Below are 18,898 nucleotides of genomic sequence, written 5' to 3'. Positions count from 1 at the left end.
TGCACAATGGACTCATTTACAAAGGAATATATTTACAAGATTCAAAGATAGGATGGCCTTCAAGGCCAGCACTATCCCATGATCAGCAGTCCAGGAGTAGTTGCAATCAAGCTCTGGGCAGCCTTTTATGTCAGCTTACTTTAAGGGCTTTCTAATAAACCCCTGTACTCTGCTACGTTACAGAACTCAAAATGCTGGCCAGGTTTCCACTGTATGTACAATAGATTTGTTCTGACGACAAGATTCAGTCAGTGTTCCCAGGGCACTGATACCTTCCATATTGGTTTGTACATGGCGTTCCTGCAGCATTTGCCCTGGAGAATGATGAGCAGCCCGAAACACTTGAACAATGGGGAAGAAGAGTTTCCTTAAACAAAGTCCCATCTCGCCTACCTTCCTTTCTGATTGAGGTCCAGCACGTGTTTCCAAACCCTTCGTCAACCTTAAAACTTACTACTTCTTACCATGTCTCCTAAAGCAGTGTTCTCTCAACTCTGAAAGCTGAGCATTTCTTCAGGAAAACAAAGCCAGCCACACACCCCTTCAGCCCTGCCATACAGTATTACAGAAGCTCTCCCCACTGACATAGCGCTGTGCACACAAGCGCTTGTGTAGGTGGAATTTGTGTCACTCCAGGGGGTGATTTATTCACACCTGAGTGACATAAATTTTGCTGACATAAGTTGTAGTGTAGACATAGCCTTAGTTGTCACCTTGATGGGACACATTTTTTCCACTCTCAGCTATTGTTTCAAGCACTCTGAGAACTCAGGCAGATGTTGCTGTGTTCGTTAAATTTGCTTAAGCTTGGTCTACACTTAAAAGTTAGGTTGACATAGCTACGGTTCTTCACACCCCTGAGCACTGTAGTTAAGACAACCTAACCCCCAGCGTAGGCATGGCTAAATCAATGGACGAATTCTTCTGTCAACCTAGCCACCGCTGCTCAGAGGTGGATTACCTATGCTGATGGAGAAACCTTTTCCATCTTTGTAGGAATGTTCTGCAGTATGGCACGACAGCAGCATAGCTGTGCCACTGTTGTGCCAGTAGCATAGACATGGCCTTAGTGTTTTTATTGTTTTCTTCGCAAACATGAGACTTTCATTTTAAAACTGAAGCCAGGACTCTGGAGGACAATCCAGAGGGCCATCTGACTAGTCCTTCATTCCCTCCATACGAGTTCCCCCACGCAGGGAAACACTGCTCTAAAATCTGTCAATCTGCCTATCATCTCCCTCAGACAGTTCCCTAGATATTACACCCCCCGCCCCTCCTCAGCTATTCCAACTCTCTCCTAATGCCTTCCCATATTCTCCAGGCTCCGGCATTTACAGAATGCTGCTGCTGGCTTTCTCATTCCCTCACCCCCAGCCATTTCAATTCCAGAGGCTTTCCATAATCTAATTCAAAACGGTCGTCTCTGCTTTTGAAGCCCTCCATGAGCTTGGGCCAGCCTGCCTCAAGGACTTTGTTTGCGGCCCTTGCTCATCTGGCACTCACTCCCTATGTCCCCACTGTGGATAAACCACTTTCTCTACACCTCTTCCCCACACAGCCCTCCTGTATCTGCCACAACTCCACCTATCTTCACATCCCATCTGAACACATCTTCGCTACCCTGGCCAGCTGCTCTCCTTTATTTATGTTACAATTTAGAGTTTTGCCTGCACTGTTTGCAATTTGTAAGGTGAATACTAGACACAAGGCAGCTGCGTAGAACTGAATAAAGGACAGCAAAGAAGTTTATTAAAATGAGCCACTAAGACCTGACTGTCAGAACCCAGGAGCCAGCAGAGTGCATGCAAGTGGATAAAAACTCTCTCTTCTCTCCAGAACACTTACCTTTCAGAAAATACACTGATTATCTGAGAGCAGGATTTAAAAGTGCGATCAATTGTAGAAACCTTCCACTGACTTGCAACAAAAATATTAAAGAGTCCATCTCTAATTTCTGTAATTTAAAAATCTATCCACTTGACAGTGCTCGCCTGGTCCCACACTTTATTTCTGGCACTTTGTTTAATCTTATTGTAACTGTCTCCTCCACTTCCTAACCCAGGTCATGTGACTGCTGCCAAAACACAAAATTCTATATCTTACCAACACTCCTGCATGCCACCCCCTTGTTACACCTCAGAACACTCCCCATCTGTCATCTCTCTCTCAGGAAATTTATATCAAGCTTATGTTTTCGCTTCCTCAGTTTCATCCCATGACCTCTCATTACACACCTTTGAACACACAAAATTCCTCCCTTAACTTGGTGTTTACAAGGTTCAAATACCCATGGACTACTTCAGTCATATTTCACCCCATTTCGCTAATGTTTTAATCATTTTTGCTGCTTTTCCTACAGTTTGGCTACAATTTTCTGATAAGGAGGAGCCCAGAAATGAATGCACACATTACAGGCCTGTCTCAGAGGCATGTAAAAGACATCTATCAACTCCTTGATGGAATGCCTCTACACAAGCAACTCAAAAGCCGTACTGAATTTTTGTTTCCTTTCATTTGGCCTTGCAGCCCTAGAAACAAATCAAATTCAACATTATAGATAGCCTATTTTTCACTGGGGCTAGAATATAAACTGAAACATGATCAGAACAACCTGGAGATTACAGTGAGCATGAATGTGAAGGAGAGGAACATAGAGGGATGGTACCAAAGGCCAGGCAGAGATACAAATATGACAAACTCGACAGGAAGTGACACAGAATTTCCTTGCCAGCAGCAGACAGGAAGATGCATAAGAACACGGAATGCTTATCTCAGGAATTTCTTCCTCCTTACACTGCTTTCCTAGCTAGGTGCAGGAGCCAGACAGGGAGCGTGTGCAAAGGACAGACAAGGGATGAGAGGTCATGTTTAGCAAACAGCCTTTAACTTATTTTATTTTTTAAAGGTACAACAACAAGGATGGGATTATGTCAGCAGACGACCAGCTACACAGAACACAGATAGGCGGATGACAGGTTCATTTCCAAACTCACCCTGCTCAGGGTCTTCCAACAGAACCCCTCTTTTAACCAGCTCCTCTCTTGGCTTTCGCATAGAAATCTTTCGTTCTAAAACTGATATTAAATTGAGAAAAAGCACTCAGAAAACAGGGCAAGGGGAGGGTTTCAAAAGAATTGTTTTTAAATGTATTGGCTCTGTGGATGAAACAAAAATGGTTCAAGTTGCTGCATTTTGCATGAAGGAAGAAGAGGGAGGGGGTTAAAAAGTAACCTATATGGGGCCTGTATTCACACACCAGAATATAGTGCTAGAGCAGTGAACAGTCATTCCTCCAGCCTAAGCCTCATTGAGAAGTTCCTTTCAACAAAGGAATCTTATATCTTTAACACTCTTCAGAATATTGTTTTCTACAGTTAAAAGGTCTTTAAGCGGTGGTTTTAAGGAGCCAAGTAGCTGAGGCCTCTGATCAGTGAATTTGTTGTTCCACCACTGACAAAGAATTAAGCTTTGATCCCAGTCATACCAGCACTTGGACACAAGGCTTCAGCCAGCCTCTGCAGCTCACCCATAGCTGCTACTGCTCTGATGGCTAATAGCAAAGGATGAAACAACTTGGCATGAGCTTCCCCAGTGGGAAAAAGTGTTTAAACCAAAGTTCAAGACCAGCACCAAGCCCGATGCTTTACCTTCTGAAGTCTCCTTGAATTTGTCACTGCTTTTCTTTTTCCTCCACTTCCAAGGTTTGAAGATCTTGCCAAAGCCTGAGAACTTGCTTTTCCTCTTGGTGGGGGGCGTGGTGTCTCCAGATTCCAGAACATCAGCCCCCATCCCCATGTCAGATGGCGGATGATCCACTTCCTCAGCTACACAGAAAGAAAAAGCAAAGTCACGGGTCTGTTCCAGTGAGGTCCCTCCTTTCCCACCCAGTCAGTCCCTGCCAACCCACCTGTGGATATCGGGAAAGTGCTAAGCAGTGAGTGATGCAAATTCATGCAGAGGAGATAGCAAGACTCCATGCCTTCACATAACCAGTCAGTATCGAACAGGAGTAGGGAAGTTTTCAGTGAAGCCAAGTGAAGTTTTCAGTGCTAACAGGCTAAAGACATACTGTGATGTGTTAAAAATCCCTCAAGTGTAACTGTGACTTAGTTAATATTTGTACAGTGCTATAATTTAGCCCTAGGAGCACAAACAAAAAGCTTTACTGCAGTCTCTTGATCTCAGCTGGAAGCAACTGCTCCGGACACAAGTAGTTACATGAATAAAATACCTTCTGTACTATAAACTTCCATGACTGTATTTATACAACCTACTGAAGTTCTCAGCCCAGCTCAACGGTTGTATACCATAAAACTAAGCCAGTCTGATTTCCACTCCCCACCCCCAAAACAAGCTAACAGTACCGGGCCAAGAGTAACAAACTCAGGAAAGCAACACAATGCAACCTTGCACTCCACCTAGTTTACTAGAATTCCCAGGAGAACGCAGCAGGAGAGGATATATTTATGAAACATAGTTCTGTATCAAAAAAGCCTCCTTTTGAGGCAAGTTGTGAAGAGCGATTTGAACACAAAACATCAAGATATGCCAGTCACCTTTTTTGCTTGCTTGGAGTTCGCAATTTTGCTGGAACTCACTAGGAAGGGGGAACTCACAATCCACAAAAGCCAGCAGGGACCTATAGCAGCCTTGCTTCGTATTAAAGATTGCTAGTGACCCACTTCATGGTCATAATTTATAGGCTGAGAATCCCTGGCCTCTAGCTATATGTGACTTGGGAGCACCCAAGTAGCTCTACAGGACACCAGGATAGTACCCAGTATTGGGAATAGAGAGCCTTACTAAGGGCTTGTCTACACTTAATACACTGGTTTCAGAGTAACAGCCGTGTTAGTCTGTATTTACAAAAAGAAAAGGAGTACTTGTGGCACCTTAGAGACTAACCAATTTGAGCATGAGCATAAGCATCATGCATCCGATGCAGTGAGCTATAGCTCACGAAAGCTTATGCTCAAATTGGTTAGTCTCTAAGGTGCCACAAGTCCTCCTTTTCTTTTTACTTAATACACTGTAGCGTAGACCTACCTATGCCGACAGGAGGGGTTCTCCCATCAGCCTACAGAATCCACCTCCCCAAGAGGCAGTAGGAAGGACGAGGGAAGATTTCTTCTGTCAACATGGCACTGGCTCCATGAGGATTTAGATCGGCTTAACTACACTGCTCAGTGCTGCAGATTTTTCACCCCTCTGTGCAACGTAGTTATGCAGACCTAATGTACTAGTGTAGACCAGGAAGGCTTTTTGTAATACTAGAATAAACCACATACCCTAATACACTGGGGACTCTATTGTGTATGCACTGGGCTATAAATCACACTTGTGGGCCTTATTTTTCTGAGCAATTGTAAATAAAAACACTTTTTGGAGTTTGATGCAAACTTTTTGGATTCATGAAGTCCTTGAGCTATACAGTCTCAAACTAGGCTACACGATATGTCTCCAGAAAAGGCAGCACCACTGACCCACGACGACAACTCACTCATCTGCTATTCACATACAGGAAGCTCAAACCAAGAAGCCCATAACCCAGGTTATAGGGTTTTGGAGAGAGCCAACTTCTAAGTCCAGCACACCCCAAATAGAGTATCATACATTTAATCATAACATTTATGTAACCAGTCAGAAGACGTAATACCAGATGTCAGAACTTGATAGGTTTTAACAACATGTGGGAGATCAAATTTGCAGAAAAAGAGAAAAAAATAGGAAAGGCCTACGTGTTGTATTTCACTAGGGTTTCATTGACAGACACTTGGATCTTCATGCCATGACATTGTTCATCAGGTATGTCTGCACTGCAGCCGCGGTGTGTGATTTACAGTCCATGTACACGTTCATGTACAGTTCATGTAGACTTGTGCTAGCTTTAATGTAGCTAGCTCACTAAATAGCAGTGATGACATGGCAGCAAGGACTGCATAAGCTTACATGTCCCCCTGGGTCCACACTTTCTTGTGTGACCTGTGGCACTGCATGCCCACGGCTATTTTTAGTGAGCTAATTAGATTAAAGCTAGCACAGGTATGTGTACATGGACTGCAAATCACTCCCACCTCCACACATCCACCTGCAGTGTAGACATACTCACAGAAAAAGATTAGGTATGCAGGAGCAACAGTCCGAATCTTTTGCTCCCCAGGCAGCTACAGGCAAAGAATGCTGTGTATGCCACTCAGTAGTTACTATGTGATGCAATATTGCTCATAAAGAGCAGCACTGATGGGCCCCTGGTAACTACTTCTTGGGTGAAGAAGTGACAGCATGCAAAATCAGGCCTCCCCAATGAGAGAAGGGAAAAACAGAAGGCGTTTTAATAACCTAGAGGGAACCGGAATAGTATTCCAGTGAGTCCAACAGGGACATGCAGGATTCTATGTAAAGACAGGATGCTCTTTAATGGCTTCTAATAGTGGGGTCATGGGATAAATGATCAGAAACCAAACGGACAAAAATAGTCTGATGTGAAATGACAGAACAGGAGGAGTTTTGCATAGAAGTCAATTTCATGTAGTGGCAGCAATAGGAAAGGGAGGAAAGGGAATCAACCAACATAAAGGCATTTTCCAACATTTCATTGCCTGAACTAGTTGGAACATATTTTAGAACCTGACATCCTAGGCCCAAACTTGGGTCAATTTGATTTTACCTATAAGGCATGTTTCTTCCGGCTCTATAAAGATTTCTTTCTCCTGACTCACTGGAGGCCAGCTTCGATGCGGTCAGGATCTACCTTCTCAGTTAGAAAAGTTTGATTCACTCAGCCTCAGTGAAGAGCTGAGGCCATAGCCACAGCTAGGAACCATTTCAGAAAGGAAGGCAAGTTCAAAACTTGATTCAGTTAACAGACTAGGGTAGTCCCACACCCACACTGATGAATTACTGCAAGTATGTAAACAGACTAGGGTAGTCCCACACCTGCAAGCACAAAAGATACCTCTTAGTTTAATTCATGTTCACCTGGGTTAGTCACAGGAAAATCAGACTGGACTTTCAAACTTAACACCAAAGATAGATTTCCTAGATGTTTCAAGGCAGTTTCTTCAGAGAATGAAGCATTAGTCCTGGAGTTATGAGTGTAGTTTTAAAGAGCTGCATTCACTTTGCTCAGCAGAGCATTCTGAAAGTTCACAGGGCAAGCAGAAATTCTTGCCAGGAACAAACTGTGAGTTGAATTTGGAACTGAAGTGCCATGAAGGCATTTGAGCCTAGGGTTGGTGACCATCACTATACTGAAGGTGCAACACCAACATTACGGAAGACCCATGTCAAACTCATTTCAAATACATCTCCAGTCAGGACCGGTATAAGAAATGTAAGCTCGAGCGCTTTCTGCCACCTGAGGTTTCAGAGTGCTGCACTAAGCAAAATGGGCTCAGTTTTCTTTTAATAAGCTAACTGTCAGGTTCACAGATTAATGAACTGAGACCACAGCTCAACAAGCTGCAATTTCTCCACTTCCAATTAGGAGGAGGACCATATCTGCTCTCCTTCTACAGCCACCACTGAGGGGATCAGAGGGAGGGTATAACGAAGCAAGCAGATATCCAAACAGGTTTAAGCACGGAGGTAGAATTTATCCACTATTTAATTCTCTCACATCATTCAGTTCTGGCTATCACAAATACCTTAAGTTAAACTCTACACTATTTCGCCCATCAGTATCAGCTCATTGCATTGTACTGAGCAATCTCTCACTGAGAATTCCTGTCTGTCAGGAGATTATTTGTGTCATGAGAGCAGCTCCCTTCCTCCTTTGTCTGAAACATGACTCATCGTACAGGCTCAAAGTTAGATTGCAAGCATCACAGGGAAATGATCACTTACACTTGGGTTTGTAAAGTGCCATGTTCCCCAATAGTGCTAATTATTGACTGTGAAAGGAAGAGCATGTGCACACAGCCATTTAAAACAGCCGTCTTATGATGCCATTATAAGCTATATTCACTTTGCACTCTTAATTACAGGGTGGATCAGCTGCTGCAGACATGCTTTAGAGTGACATGTATTTCAAGTAGTCTCATTACTCAGCGACTGTTCTGATCAGTGGGTAATCCCCTGGAAGACCAAGGAAAGACACTGGACTCATGTGAGCATTCAGTTTCAGCACATTTCCATCGGGACCAGTGAACATATTTCTGAAAATGGCACACAAGGGGAGTAGATGTTGGCACCCACTGAGTCTTCCACCACAGGTGTCTAGAAAAGGTGGTTTCTCTCACTGCCTCTCCTTATTCTGCTGCATAATGAAGTGTAGGAGGTCTGTAGGCTGTTTTATATGATGAGATCAAGAGAACACACCCCTCCTTATTTGAGTAATTCAGCTGGGAAACTGTGCTAAAGAACTGCAATTTAGTGCTTTGGGAAAGAGATTGGGGAAAATAGGAAAGAGAAATTAGGGGTGTGAGCTTCTAGCAGCTCCTCCAAAGTTCTCCCTAGAGCACAGTTCTCACCCACCTGTGTGGCAAGCTCAAGTCATCCATAGGGGGGTAGGTGAGAGGCTCGGATGCGGATATCCGTGGACCATTTTTGCAGATTGCGGTTCAGATGTGGATACAAATGATGTATCCATGCAGGGCTCTAAGTATCGTCACTAGCCAGTCAAATAAGAACCTCTGACACATGTACACTCATCCACACCCTTCGGAAGAACCTTGTTTAACCAATTTTAATGAAAAGAATAACTGTATAGATCTAGTCTAAAAGGGTTGCAGCACTTTCTATCAAATGCTTCACGACAGGTTAATATGCTTCTGGGTGAGACTGCCTCGTGATGGCAAAGCTGTTCTTTCACACCACAACTCTGAAGAAAGCTTCAACTTCAAACCAGCATGTTCTCCCACCCAAGCGTTAGTGCTTCATCTCCATTAAAAAACTAGCGTCCCATTTCAGTCACACATTTTAGGCAGCTAGCCCTTCAAGTCCACATTCACCATTGTCTAATGCACACCTGTAAAGGTGCTTAGGAGGATCATGTTTTAGCCTAACAGCAATCCCAATGCCCATGTTAAAACGTGAGCCAGTCTTGCCTGATGGGCACAAAGTATATTTTAACCACTTGATAGAATTCTGTTAAGGTCAAAAGCGCTAACGATTTGCTAACATGTTTAACACACACTTTGGTCCCATCATGTTTTATGCAACCACACCCCTCCCGGTGCACTTAAAACTGCACTTGCAAAAGCATCCTAAGCCTTCCTCCCTGCAACACACAAACATTTCCTGCTGAAATTTAGGACATTCCAATCTGAAGCACATTTAAAGAAAAGTAAAGGCACATGAATGAGATTCTCCAAAGTTAAAAGCAATTTTGTCGAGGGCACTTGTGATGCACAGAAGAGATCACACTTCTGTTTGCACTAAAGTCTACAGCTCTTTTATTCTTGACATTTTAAAATTGATCAAACTTTGTTTTCTCCTCCTGCATTAAAGACGAAAATGCCCTTAAGCTGCCTACTGTACTTTTAATTCAACAGAAACCACGTCATCAACAGGAGCCAGCTTCTTATACATTCTCCAAGGCCTAGATTTCCTGACACACTCCAAGCTGATTGCCTCCAGCACAGTCAACTAGTGGCTTAATATTTTCCTGTAGACGTGTCATTGATTCCCAAGAAGTTTGCAGGGCTTGGTGATGGAATTTCTGGGAAAGGTTTTTGCCTCAAGTTACCATGGCGAGTCAGATATCCTGATGGATGAAATCCTGCAACAGAGCAAGGATCTCTGGGTTTCATTAAAAGTAGGCATCATCCCTCAAATGGTGTAATCTGGTCACGTCCATTGCAACACACTTTTGTATTGCACTATGTACCCAACTTTCAAAAAGGAACAGGAGAGTCTTCAGGTAAAAACCTCAATAATAGAATCCTTTATTTTGTTAGCTGACATTCATAGATCCCTCCCATCCCTCTTTAAAATGGCAATGGGTACCCGGATAATCTTTTAGAACACCGGGACTTGATATACAGGATGAAGAGACACCAAAAATCACAAAGCCAAGCTGAGTTAGAAAAGAGCTCTAAGCTACGTAGAGACCTTAGGCTGGCATGGTTTTCAGTGATTTTTTTTTTAAAGCCGGTTTAATTTAGTCCCCACGCAGTCCAAATCCAGTATAGCTACTACAAATAAGTTTAAATCATGTTTTTAACTTGGTTCATCAGTACAGATTGAGTCCATGCCCACATCGACCTTAGAGCTCATTGCCAGTGTACAAGGTTGAAGAACATAAGGAAATCTTCTCAAGGAATTTCATCCCAGATGTGTAGGAGTCACACTATACTATTACATGTTCAGGAGGTTTGATGAAGCTGAGGGAGGTTACAGGTATTTCCAGATTCTACTCCTGTGCTCCTAAAGAAAAATAGAAACTCTTCACAGAAATGCAGAGTCAGAACAGATTGTATACTGTTTTCTCCTACTATATTTTAGATCAGTGGTTCTCAAACTTTTGTACTGGTGACCCCTTTCACACAGCAAGCCTCTGAATGTGATACCCCCCTGCCCTTATCAATTAAAACCACCTTTTAATATATTTAACACTTATAAATGCTGGAGGCAAAGCGGGGTTTGGGGTGGTAGCTGACAGCTAGTGACCCCCCATGTAATAACCTTGTGACCCCCGACCCCCCGTTTGAGAATCCCTGTTTTAGATTAAATATAGATGACATGTTCCTTCCCCCACCCATTCTGCAGAGTAGTGTGTGAAAGAGGAACAACGTAGGTGTCTCAGACACCTCCTGTCTGAGGGAGGCTCTACCACCTCATCTTTCCTCCTGCTGAAATGTTAATGCTATGCGTATTTTCTTACGACACCAGTGTTAGAGGGGAACTTGGTGAGCACACACACTCAGGATGATCACACAGAGTGACAGGGTGGATGATGCACCAGCGATGGGAGTCATAAGAACCACTGGGGTCGATGGAATGTGTTAGAATCTTGCTTTTGTTAAGAAATAACAGTTCTTCTCCCACCTCAAACCCAAGATTTTATTTCGCAACACTGATGGTTTGTTGTGAGCTGGCGTTGCATTTAGCCTTTCATGAATTTGTTGTTGGCCTGTACCACTTCATCCTAAAGGATTACCATTCACATGAAAGTGGTTCAATTTCTTTTTATTTATGGGAGTTATTGCAAGCAATCTACCAATCACCAGATAAGTTTCTGCTCTTAGAGAACTCCCCCGGTCAATTCTATAGATTAGTCCTTTATTTATGAGCCTCAGAGCTTGTCTACATGCAGAGATGCAGAAATTCAATTTAAGGTGGTATTTTAAACCTACTCAAAAGGCTGTGTGGATACGTAGGTGGCAAATGAGTTTTTTGTCTGGGGAGGCCACTCCCAGGAGTGCCGGAAACTCCCTAGAATAGTGGGGCCACCAGTGACCAGATGGTGGCCCCTCCCCTGCTCTGGCCCTCCCCTGCCCCACCCCAAGGCCCTGCCCCCTCTCAGGCTCTTCCCTGAGGCCCCGCCCTCACTCCACCTCCTTCTGCTCCGCCTCTTCCCAAGGCCCTGCTGCTCATTCCTCTCCACCCATCGCTCGCCCTTCTGGCAGGAAAAAAATGATGTGGCCATAGCCAGGGGTGCCGGAACAGGGGAGGCCAGGGGGCCTTGGCCCCATCACTTTTAAAAGTGGGAGGGCTATGCCCTCCCACCTTTATTCCTGCCTTAAGGGTGAGCAACAGGGGGAAGGGGCGGAGAGAAGAAGCAGAGGGGTGGGCCTCGGGAGGAAGAGGCAGAGCAGGGGCAGGGCCTCGCTGCAGAACAGGGGCTGGACCACAGAAGGAGGTTGGCATGCGGGCAGGGCCTCGGAAGAGAGGGGAGGGCTAGGGGCTCGGTCCAGGTGCTGGTGCCCCTCCCCCCACACTTCTAGGGAGCTTCCGGCACTCCTGCTCCCAGGGTACAAAGGCGTCAGGCCGGCACACCTCCAAAAGGGAGGCGACCTGCATCCAGCATTTGCTCCCTGCACGGCCAGCCTTCTTTATTTTGGGGAATCTTAGCCTCCCCAAGCCTCTTATATGTGTTGCCCATGTATGGATACTTATTTCAGGTTAAACCAGGTATATTTCAGTTTATACTAAGTAGAACATATTAATCTACAAATCAAAATAAGTGTCTACATGAAGATTTGCACTGCTTTAACTAAGCCAGTGCAAGTTTATATGTAAAGAAGGCCTAATTTTATGGCATTTTGATCTTGTTCATGTCACATTCCTTTAAAGAAACCAATGCACCTTGCCCTTAATTATCCCGGATGTGGCTCCAGCACTATGGTCAGAGCCCTTAACCTCATAGGCTCTAATTTGTTTATATGGGACTAGAAAGACTTTTTAAAAAAAGCCTTAAATTTGAGGGACATATGTATTCATGCTGTAAGCTAAGGCCTTTGTCTGTCATCTTAATAAAAGTGTTTGAAAACTGGCTACAGCACTTATGCAGTAACTTCATTACAACCATCAAAGATATGCATAGTTCTACTGGAAAACTGAATAGCCCCACATATTGACAGAATATTAAGTACATTTGTTCCAGGAGTGGGAAGCTTTTTGAGTCTATCAAGAGGTCTTCTGCACCTTTGAAATCTGCAAGGAAAGTCAAGGTGATGGAGGTAACATCTGGAACATTGGACCAACTTCTGTTAGTGAGAGAGCAGCTTTTGAGCTCTTTTTCAGATCATACAAGGAAAGTCAGTCAGTCGCACCACCCTCTTGGTTAACATCACCCCCAACACACCTGAGCAAGTCAGACTGATGGGATAACCTTCCAGAGATGAACTCCCATGTGACCATAAAGCACAGCCACCAGATTGGTCTGAAGTTGCACACTTTAGGACCGGTTATAAACGTTTCCATTATGCAGGAAAAAGAAATGACAAAGGAAAAAAATACATTCTGATAGCATTTTAGCCCATTCCCTATATCCACACTCCAGAAAGTCAGGCCACAAAACATCTCCGCCTTTTACAGGGGGGAAAAAAACAAAAAACCCTTAGAAGAGAGGTCCCTATTTATCATCCCTCAATGACTCCAGAGTGAGGCCAGGTATACACTTGGAAGGTTATAGTGGCTTACTACACTGGCAGAGCACTCCTAGTGTGAATGCCTTTTATACAGGCAAAACTGCTTCTCTGGTATCTGCTCCCACCCCCTCACTCCCCAAGAAAAATAAGCTATGCCGGCAAAACTGCTGGTATAACTCCATCTCCTCTAGGGGCTTTTGCTGGTACAGTGGTGTCAGTCAGGGTCAGGATTACACTTCTTCATGCCCCAGACCAACACAGCCATTCCAGCAAAAGTTCATCGTGTAGAACAGACCGAAGACCACTTAGTTTATAAGTAAAAATATGCCAGCCTTGCAAAGTCACCCTGGAATCTAGGAGTCCTGTCTAGCATAGCGCCATCACTTAGTGATTTTGCAGCTAGGTCTTGAGTTAACAGTTCTGTTAACTCTTAACTGTTAATATCAGCCACTGATGTACAAGCCAGAGTAAAACCTATCTCCCTCTGCCCTAGATGCGGTGTCTCTGAAAGTAGCAAAACTAAGTCCTTCAGAAAAGTAAGCAGATATGACTCAAAAAAAATTAGAAGCCATCTGTTTGGTGTTTCTACCTTCCTATTAAATTAAAACTATATAAAAATTTGAAGGGGGGGAGAGAGAGAGAGAGTGTGTTTCTCTATATTTATAGCTATAAATATATCTGAGATGGAGGGAGATGTCTTGACCTTAAAAGCAACAATAGACTCCGGTCACAACACATACTGCACTTCCCCAACCTCTTCCACCGTAATGGGGCAAAGTAAGGACAGTGTGAGCCTTTAACTTCCCTGGCTTTTGTATATCTCTGTCCAATATCATCTTAACAGGATTTTTATGAACATCTTGTCTGTGTCAATACAAGAGAGCCCGCGAAAGCTGTCCCTTAAAATCTCAGGATCTATTCAATGGGTTGGTACCTTTACTCAAGTTGTGCAATAAGAGGAATCTATAGATGGCACATAATCAGGTGGATAAGACAAATTCTGAGGGCAGGGGATGACAGTGTCATCCTCCCTTCTCACTAAAAAGTACAGAAATCTCTGGCGCCCGGTTGAGGGGGCAGCCCAGGCAAAACCAAATAGATCTGCCTTCCAACACCTCATAAATCCAAGGGGAAGGCACTATTAATCTCCACTGACAGCAGAGAAGACTGAAGTTTTCCTCCCCCCCCACACACCACTTATTTTTAGCAGCTCTTGAACAAGTCCAGTAAGAAGGAAAAAACCACTATCTTAACCTAAAGCTAATTATTCCCCTAAAAAGCACCAGAAAAGTTCAAAGTTATAAGGCTGAGAAACTGATTTAATGGAAAGGGAATGAATAATTTACACTTATATAAATGCTTTCCACCTCCAAATATCAAAGTGCTTTTTGTGAAATGTGGAAAATGCATTCACCCTATCTCACACTCAGGAAAATAAAGGCACAGACAGCTGAAATGACTTGTTCTAGGTCACACAGCACTCTCCCAGAGCCAGGAATCGAACCCAAAACAGGCTCCCAATGCCATGCTAAATTCATTAGTCTACAGCAAAGTTATCAAATTCTGCTTTCAAAATCTAAAGTACTGGGCTGGCACTTGTACTATGGATATCTAGCAATTAATCACATCAGGACTCTTCCACTCCATGTAGTCGGAGCATCAGTACCCCAGAATTCAAGACCACAGACGTCCCTCTGTAGAAAGCAGGGAAGAAATGGCAGAGATAGAATCAAGTAGAAAGAAGACTGCCAAGCCCATTTTTCAAAATATTAAAGGTGCCCCCAAAAGCTCAGTGATGCCACGCAAAACGGTCAACTTGTGTATCAGTTCCATACTGCGGCTGTATAAAATGTTTAATTGCAATCAAATGTGGGGAATTTTACTGGGCTCTGTAAACCAGCGTCCCTGAACCTGACAGGCAGCAGCAAGCAAAGATCAGAGAAAGTTCTTTAACTAATGTAGCACAGAACCTGACTACAGGTATCAGCAAGGATAGTAAATAAGTTGCATAGTAAATAAGTTTAAACACAGCAAAGAGAGAAAGGAGAGACACAAAGTAATTCCCCTCTAGTTACTCTTCTCAGAGTCAGACATTTCCAAGTCTAATGTGATCTATGCAAATTACACAATCCTAGCATTCCATTTCTATGTACTTCCCAGCTTCACCTGCAATCCCTGCCTCGGCCCCAGCCAGAGATTATTAGACTTCTCCTGCCCTCCATTACTTACCGAATGCAGCTGGATGTACTGGTCTCGAGAACAGTGTCTGCCCCATGCTTAGATTCTTTTCAAAGCAGCTCTCTGAAGGCGGCACAGGGGTCGGGGGGACCACACACCACTACCCTGGGAGAGTCTGTTAGCCTTTTTTGAAAGGGAGAAATCCACACTGGAGGGTGGGGGAAAATCCAGGGCCTTGCGACCAGGAGACTGCCAGAACTCAGGAAATGGCCCGGGTGTCAGCCAAGCTACCGCAGCTCCTGTTCTTCCTGTATCCCAGGCCCCGGCACTTGTGATTCTCATAAATAAGCGTCCATGCCAGCTCCCTTCAAGCAGGAATGCCTGTCATTCCAGAGTGCACACTAGTCAGGGCTGAAGCTCAGGCAGGGGAGGAGACTACCAACCACACTCTAGCCGCTTAGCTGCATAGTCCAAACAATCAACACCCTTTGCTCCTTACGTCAAGTTTAGCAGGAACACACCAAGAGGCTGAGAAACAGGAAGGAGGAGAGGGAGATTTTACCTGAGAACAGTTTGCAAACTGTATTTTCAGCTATTTCACTTCCCAGTCAAAATCAACTAGATACTACAGTATACCTGGGCCTAAAAAAAATGAACCAAAATAAGCTGTTTGGCTCCATCAAGTCAGTCCCTTTTGCTAAAACAATACAGACAGAACTGATATTTGTACAAAAGCCTGGGATGTGATAAAATTAAAGGAGCATCAGAAGGTTAAGACCATATTTTTTTTAAAAAAACCTATACATTTGTGTAACAAACATCCAGAACTAATTAATTGTAAAAAGCTGAGTTTTCTTTTCATTACTTATGCTGTTCGGTTACTTTTTGTAACTTCTGTTTGGGCGGAAAAACAAAATGACTCTCTATTCTGGTTCTCATGCACTAGAATGATGCTGTGATGATGTTGCAAACACTGCAAGGGGATATTTGCATTGCAAGAAAACAATATTTCATTTGGAGCTTAAATACATGTATATTGTAATAAATATAATGGGGTTTTTTGTTTTGTTTTTTAAACCAAAACCTAAATGTGGGGCCTGCCTGATGTGACAGGGCCCCTTGAAAGGAATCAGCTATCACCCATAATAGGAGAGTTAGAAGAATCTCCACATTTAGATTTTCTTTGCTGAAAAAGCTATGATTAATAGAAATGGAAACAATTTTTGTAAAACCCACAAAAATTCCCACATTGCAGCATCACAATAGTGAGTGGAAAGCAAAAAATTAAAACGACCTGCAATGCTCTGCGGTCAAAGGGAGCAAAATCCTGAAGCCAAGCAGTAGAGAATGCTATAAAAAATTCTGTTTTAATAATCCAAAATGACATCTGTAACATAGGTAAGGGAGCATTTTAAACACTTAATCAGACAGTGTCTCTAACATAAAATCTGCTGCAGCATCGTCTTGCAATGTAGCAATCTGCTCCAAACCCAGCTCTCTAGTCTTGCTCTAACCACCACTAAAGTCCACTATGGACAGCCCACGGCATCACAGCTCTTCTATTTCACGGAACAGAAGTCACCCTCCATAGTGCTCTGCTTGACAAAATTATCACAATTCCCAATACACTGACTGGTCACGGGCAGCCAATTCGGGTGGCCAAAGGACGTAGCCATTTTCCAAATGAGGTCTCAGTCCCTCAAACCAGTATCTAGGTATGTAATGGATATTACAGATCAAATTAGTGCATTAGATAAGAGCAGCAGGTGTTTGCTCTGCTACCCTTGAGGGTATATTGAGCCAGTGTACTATACAATGACTGGCTGGCATATATATATCTTGGGACATGCTTTATAATAAAAACTCACCAAGTTAGTTATATTAATGCATATGGGTAGCATCTCTGGTGCCTATTCTGACAAGTTACCTGTGAAATCATGTGACCTGCAGATTCACTCCTCCACCTTTAAGCACAGCTGTAAAACATGCACAAAGCAAAGTGCTCACCCTCTGCTCTACCTGTAGATGTAACGTGCTTTGCATTAAACTGTCCCTTCTGAACAAATGGATCTTGTTTCCATGGACAGTTTCAAGGCAGCAACAAGATCAAATGGAGTAATAGATTTGCAGACAAACGTCTAATGTCCCCACACACAGAACTGCTTTACAATCTTGAAAGCACTGTTCTTATCTTCACCCCCCACAATGCATCTTCATACTCCAATTAAATGTATCATGATTATTCTCGCTGCTGAGTCAGACAGGATCAGAAGTACTGTTTCTTTACAGAACTTTGAATCCATATTATAAGCAATTAAAGTCCTCTGAATTACAAAAATGCTCCACTTCACGAAAGAGCTGTTTACTTTGAAACAGGCAGAAAGCCTTTTAAATACACAGCTATGTGAAGGAGACAAAGTCCAGAGGTAACAGGGCTGCATATTCTCTCTGAATCAGCAGATGAAAGTTGTCTGGCTTGGAGAAAGGTCTGGGAGGAATATCCCCGCAGCGATTGATTCCTGTTGCCTTTTTTCCAACACTGATCTAGTCTTACATTAGCAAGCTGCGGGCTAGGGTTAAAGAACCACGGCTCCTTCCCATTTGAAGTAAAATAAGAAAAGCCTGTACACCGAACACAAAGGACAGGCCATATTCAGGGAATAGCTTCAGGCTTGATCTACAACACGAAGTTAGACCAATGTAGGCCACCTTGCATTGACCTAATTGTGCATGTGCCTATACTTAATTGTGTCTCCCACCTATGTAGGCACCCCATTACACCACCTCCCCAAGTGGCACTGACCCATGATTGATGTATTGAGGTTCATGCAGTGTGAGTGTTGATGCCACTTTACTTATGTTGACCCTAACAGTCCTCCGGCAGCTGTCCACAATGCCTGACACTGACCACTCTGGTCACAACTGTGAACTCCACTGCCTGGGGTCATGGAGACTGGAAGCCCCTTTAAAGATCCATGAATTTTTGAAATGCTTTTTCCCCTGATTGCCCAGCTCGGCGAGCACATCTAGATGCTCTCTCTATTATTGTGTGCAGCTGCCCAAGCCAGCTACACGCTCCGGATGTGCTCAGGCTTGGAATAGACAAGACATATGAGATCTCCTGGGCCTGTGGAGAGAAGAGGCCATGCACATGCAGCTCTGTACCAGCCGTAGAAACGTAGACCTCTATGAGCAGATTACATGGGGGATGCAAGAGAAGGCGGACAACCCGATTCAGCAACAGTGCTGCGTGAAAGCAAGGGAAGTGTGGCAGGTGTATCAGAAGGCCAGGGAAGCCAAGAGTCAGTCCAGTGCTGAGCCATACTTGGTGGAAACCCCACCACCACCCTGCACACCACCGTGGATACTTCTGAGGAGCCCAAGTCACAGGCCCCCAGCATGAACAGTGAGGACAAGTGGGGGAAGAAGGGGGACATGTGACCAGGGAGGGTGGGGGAAGAGGTGTCCAGATATGCCACAAGCCAGGACCCGTTTGAGACTCCACAACAGAGCCATCAGTCCTGGAAGTCAAGCACAAGCAAGCCTGAGGCAGGGGAAGGAACCTTGAGTAAGTGTGTTCATGTATTTTCCATTACAGTGATGTACTGTACTGCCATTGCCCTATGCTCAGTTTCATGCAATCGAGCAATTATCTCCTCATTTCCCTTGCCCATGGTGAGCCATAC

General features: G+C 44.0%; 1 protein-coding gene across 10 annotated transcripts in view; it reads right to left on the bottom strand.

Annotated features, from left to right (window-relative positions):
* Positions 1–18,898, bottom strand: part of PHACTR4 (phosphatase and actin regulator 4) — a 99,518-nt gene that overhangs the window by 18,839 nt on the left and 61,781 nt on the right. For 7 of the 10 annotated variants that reach the window (XM_073317315.2, XM_073317317.2, XM_073317316.2 and 4 more), the window contains 2 exons: positions 3,648–3,824; positions 2,994–3,074 (listed from right to left, as the gene is read on the bottom strand). In XM_073317315.2, the coding sequence (XP_073173416.1) occupies positions 2,994–3,074; positions 3,648–3,824 (258 nt within the window). Of the gene's footprint in view, positions 1–2,993; positions 3,075–3,647; positions 3,825–3,907; positions 4,058–15,263; positions 15,575–18,898 lie in introns of those variants that run through there. The other 3 variants (XM_073317312.2, XM_073317313.2, XM_073317321.2) reach the window with 3 other exon arrangements.

Source organism: Lepidochelys kempii, chromosome 19, assembly GCF_965140285.1.
Source record: "Lepidochelys kempii isolate rLepKem1 chromosome 19, rLepKem1.hap1, whole genome shotgun sequence".
NCBI classification, from domain to species: Eukaryota; Metazoa; Chordata; order Testudines; family Cheloniidae; genus Lepidochelys; species Lepidochelys kempii.
The sequence above is the reverse complement of the archived record's forward strand: the minus strand, read 5'-3'. Positions and strand labels throughout refer to the sequence as shown.